Here is a 3,585-nt window from a genome sequence, read left to right as displayed (position 1 = left end):
GAATTCAAAATACCGACAAAATAAAATGCCGACATATGAAAAATATTTTATCTTGTCCGCTTTATTTCTATCAGAGCACAAAAAGGGAATTTTACCGACTAAGGGTTATCATCCTGAGTGTGTTAGTGACCGGAGGCCGCAGGGCTTTGAACGAACAACGCCACCTTTGTTTGATCTGTCGGTATTGTAATTTTTCGGTGTTTTGGTATGTAGGTATTTTGACTGTCGGGATTCTAAATTCCGATATTTTGATTGTCGGCATTACGTTATACACCCGTTATTAAAAAAAATTGTTTGGAATTTTTTCGCGAAACTTTAATCGAAACTATTTTGAATATTTGTTTGCAACATTATTTTTCCTTTGTAGTATATTTTATAAAATATGTACGTTACTTCATCCACTGACATTCTTTGTTTTCTTTCCAACTTGAATCTCCATCGCTATACAATTCTTTTTTCCAAATAGGTACAGATTTCTTCAAATGTTCAATAGAATACGAAACTGCCTTAAATGCGTCTTCTCGATGGGGAGACGATATAGCAATAACCACACTTGCTTCCTTTGGTGCAACTAAACCGAGACGGTGATGTATTGCGATGTTCACTACATCTTTCCAATTGGAGCGCACTGAATCACAAATTTTTTTAAGTTCCTTCAGAGCCATTGTCTCGTATGCTTCATATTCAAGCGAATGTACCTATAATGAACAATCGTGCTGCCGTAGTATCTGACTCTTATTATTTAAAGCACTGAAATACAAACCATTTTTCCGTCAAACGATTTTCTAGTCGTCCCTACGAATAAGGAAACAGCACCACAATCTTCATGAAATATTGAATTTGTAATAGCTGCAACATCCAAGGGTTCCCGGGTAATGGACAAAAAATTAGCCATATCTTTTAACCTCCACTAATAGTTGGAATAATAGCAACCTCGTCACCTTCGTGAAGATTTACTAAATTTTCACAGTAACACTCGTTTATTGCTATAACACAACTATCCCTTATACAATCAATTGCAAATTTTTGGCAAATCTGGTTTAAGAGTTTGGATACTAGTATGTGTTGTTCAGTAATAAAAGTTGTTGAACTTAATCCAGAAATTTCACGGGCTTTGGCGAAAAATAATACTTTGACTTCCACAAAATTATCTTCTTCGACACAATTCATTACCGATAGTATATAGAAAACCACAGTATATATATAGTGAGTAGAAAACTATAAGACCATTAGCCTATCAAATAGCATTGAATATAGTGATGGCAAAATTACCCCTCATCTTGACAGGCGCAAATTTATGGCATACTAACTGTCAAATCTATTACCATTCCCGTTGGCAAATCTGTATTTGGGACTTTGTTATCATAATACGATATATTGAAGGCAATAATCTCTCACAGTTTCACAGCGCAGTTTTCATTTCTACGAAAATTTCAAAGAGGCAACATATCCCATTTACACATATACCGACGGCATTTTCATTTCGGTAATATAAAATCTAGTAGAGAGAGTATTAAGACGGTTGTATTATATTATAAAAATAAAGTACATTTCGAAATAACATTTTTCCATTGCGATTTCAGGAATGTTTTTGATTATTGGTAAKTTTTATAGAACATTTCCAAATGAAATATACTTCATAATAATAATAATAACTAATTTAGGATRAATTTAACGATTACCTTGAATTTCCCTCAAGAAACAATYGTTGATTTCTTCGCAAAACAAGGTTTGCCATAKTCGCATTTTATGTATTAAAAATTAGTACTAGATTTCYTYACTGCTGCAYACCAGCGTTTTTTGTATATGAAGTTTTTACATTTCTTGAGAGCTGAATASTAAGCTATACTTRCACATATAAGTATATTTTCTTTGTTTATTTTTCCTTGCTCTTCTAATGTGCATCATTCCGAATGCGTAACCTGCTGTCAAATTTACTTGACTACAACTGAAAAAATAAGGAATTTTGGTAAAGGTTCAGGAGTGCAGCTTTTATGAAAATATGCACCAATTATTCACGGGAAATGTCTGAAAATAGTCGTTTTTAATTCTACTTCACGACTTTCTCCCTATCTTTTTTAAAAGAGAATTTTGTAAAAATGTCAGACTTTGCTTTATTTGCAATGAATCTTTGACTGAAAGGGAAATTGTGGTAATTGATCGTGGACTAAAGACTTTTATTGATTCAAGTACTAATCCATCACCCCTGGKTTCGATGAATATTTGAAGGACAAAACWTATGTATCGATACATAAGCAGTGCCGTAAATCATACTGCATCTGAAAGACAGCGTGAGGCGGAGATAGCCAACGCATCTGGGATTAGTCCTCCGCGTACTAGAGCACAAGGTAATGAATCGTCTTTTTGTTTCAATAAATGCTGTTTGTTCTGTGGCAATGAAGCAGATAAAACGACTGAAATGAAAAAAGCTCAGCATCTTCGACGAAGAGTGTCTCAAGTTTCAACCCTTGACGCTTGAGAAAACCATCTTGAAGGAAGYTCAGAAGAAGTGTCATTGCCAGCATACACTATGAATATGACTTAGTTGCTGCTGAGGCTAAGTACCACAGTGATTGTTACATTTTGTTTCTGAAAACCAATAATGGAGGTAAAATCGATCGTCCTGAAAGTAATTCTATTACTTCAGCGATGGAAGAAATATTTACATTTATTAAAAATCATGATGGTTGTCAATTTTCAATACAAGAATTGAAAGATATTTGCAAAGAACTTTCGATCGATAATAGAGCAATTAAGTCAAAACTCAAGTTAAAGTACGGTAATAGAATCATTATAACTGAGAAATTGGGAAGTTCAACATTCATTTGCTTCACCGACAATTTATTATTTCAACGCATGAGTATTACAAACACATTGAAGTGAGCTTAAAGATTCTTCGAGTACGAATTAGCCTCTTATCGCTCTTGGATGCAAATGCAATGCGTAAGACACAGAAGTCAGTCATTTATGATTGCTTTGAATGAATGAAGCATTGATATCGAAAGGACAAATGCTACCTACATCATCGATGACTACTTGTTACATCGTATTGTGTGGAATCGAGAGAAGACATTTGATAATATTTTGGACAAATATTTTCAGTGTCTATGAACATCACTTTCATCACAACGGTACTCTAATATCTGACGAATACACTGATTATACAAAAATCGTTTGATTAGGATGTTATGTGAAGAATTTTCAGGTGCTAATATTGTTGTGAAACAAGCTCAAAATTACGCTAATGGCCTCATTATTGAAACCTTCTTCTTCTCCTTGATTGGCGTAGTCCCCGCTTACGCGATTATAGTCGAGTTAACAACCGCGCGCCAGTCGTTTCTTCTTTTCGCTACATGGCGCCTATTAGATATTAAAAATGAAGCCAGGTCCTTCTCCACTTGGTCCTTCCAACGGAGTGGAGGTCTTCCTCTTCCTCTGCTTCCCCCGGCGGGTACTGCATGGAACACTTTCAAAGATGGAGTGTTTTCGTCCATCCGGACAACATGACCTAGCCAGCGTAGCCGCTGTCTTTTAATTCGCTGAACTATGTCAATGTCGTCGTATATCGCCGTGGCCAACGCGCAA

At 35.5% G+C, this 3,585-nt stretch overlaps 2 protein-coding genes across 2 annotated transcripts in view; both read right to left on the bottom strand.

The window, feature by feature from the left end:
- Nucleotides 1-910, bottom strand: part of LOC108973194 (molybdopterin synthase catalytic subunit) — a gene marked incomplete at its 3' end in the record, with an annotated part of 12,644 nt that extends 11,734 nt beyond the window's left edge. Inside the window, 2 exon segments of the mRNA XM_018940262.1 lie at nucleotides 407-698; nucleotides 764-910. Coding sequence (XP_018795807.1) covers nucleotides 407-698; nucleotides 764-895 — 424 coding nt within the window.
- On the bottom strand, nucleotides 879-1,294 carry LOC108973195 (molybdopterin synthase sulfur carrier subunit). The gene has a single exon (XM_018940263.1). The coding sequence runs from the start codon at nucleotides 1,168-1,170 to the stop codon at nucleotides 901-903; it is 270 nt and encodes an 89-aa protein (XP_018795808.1). The 5' UTR covers nucleotides 1,171-1,294; the 3' UTR covers nucleotides 879-900.
- Nucleotides 1,295-3,585: the final 2,291 nt, after the last annotated feature.

Source organism: Bactrocera latifrons, unplaced genomic scaffold (assembly GCF_001853355.1).
Source record: "Bactrocera latifrons isolate USDA-ARS-PBARC rearing strain unplaced genomic scaffold, ASM185335v1 scaffold_469, whole genome shotgun sequence".
In the NCBI taxonomy this organism is placed as follows: Eukaryota; Metazoa; Arthropoda; class Insecta; order Diptera; family Tephritidae; genus Bactrocera; species Bactrocera latifrons.
Note: the sequence above shows the minus strand (reverse complement) of the source record. Positions and strands in the feature narration are given on the sequence as shown.

What these genes read in the sequence shown, in the direction of transcription:
- LOC108973195 (XM_018940263.1), bottom strand. Translation starts at nt 1,170, where the DNA reads ATGAATTGTGTCGAAGAAGATAATTTTGTGGAAGTCAAAGTATTATTT.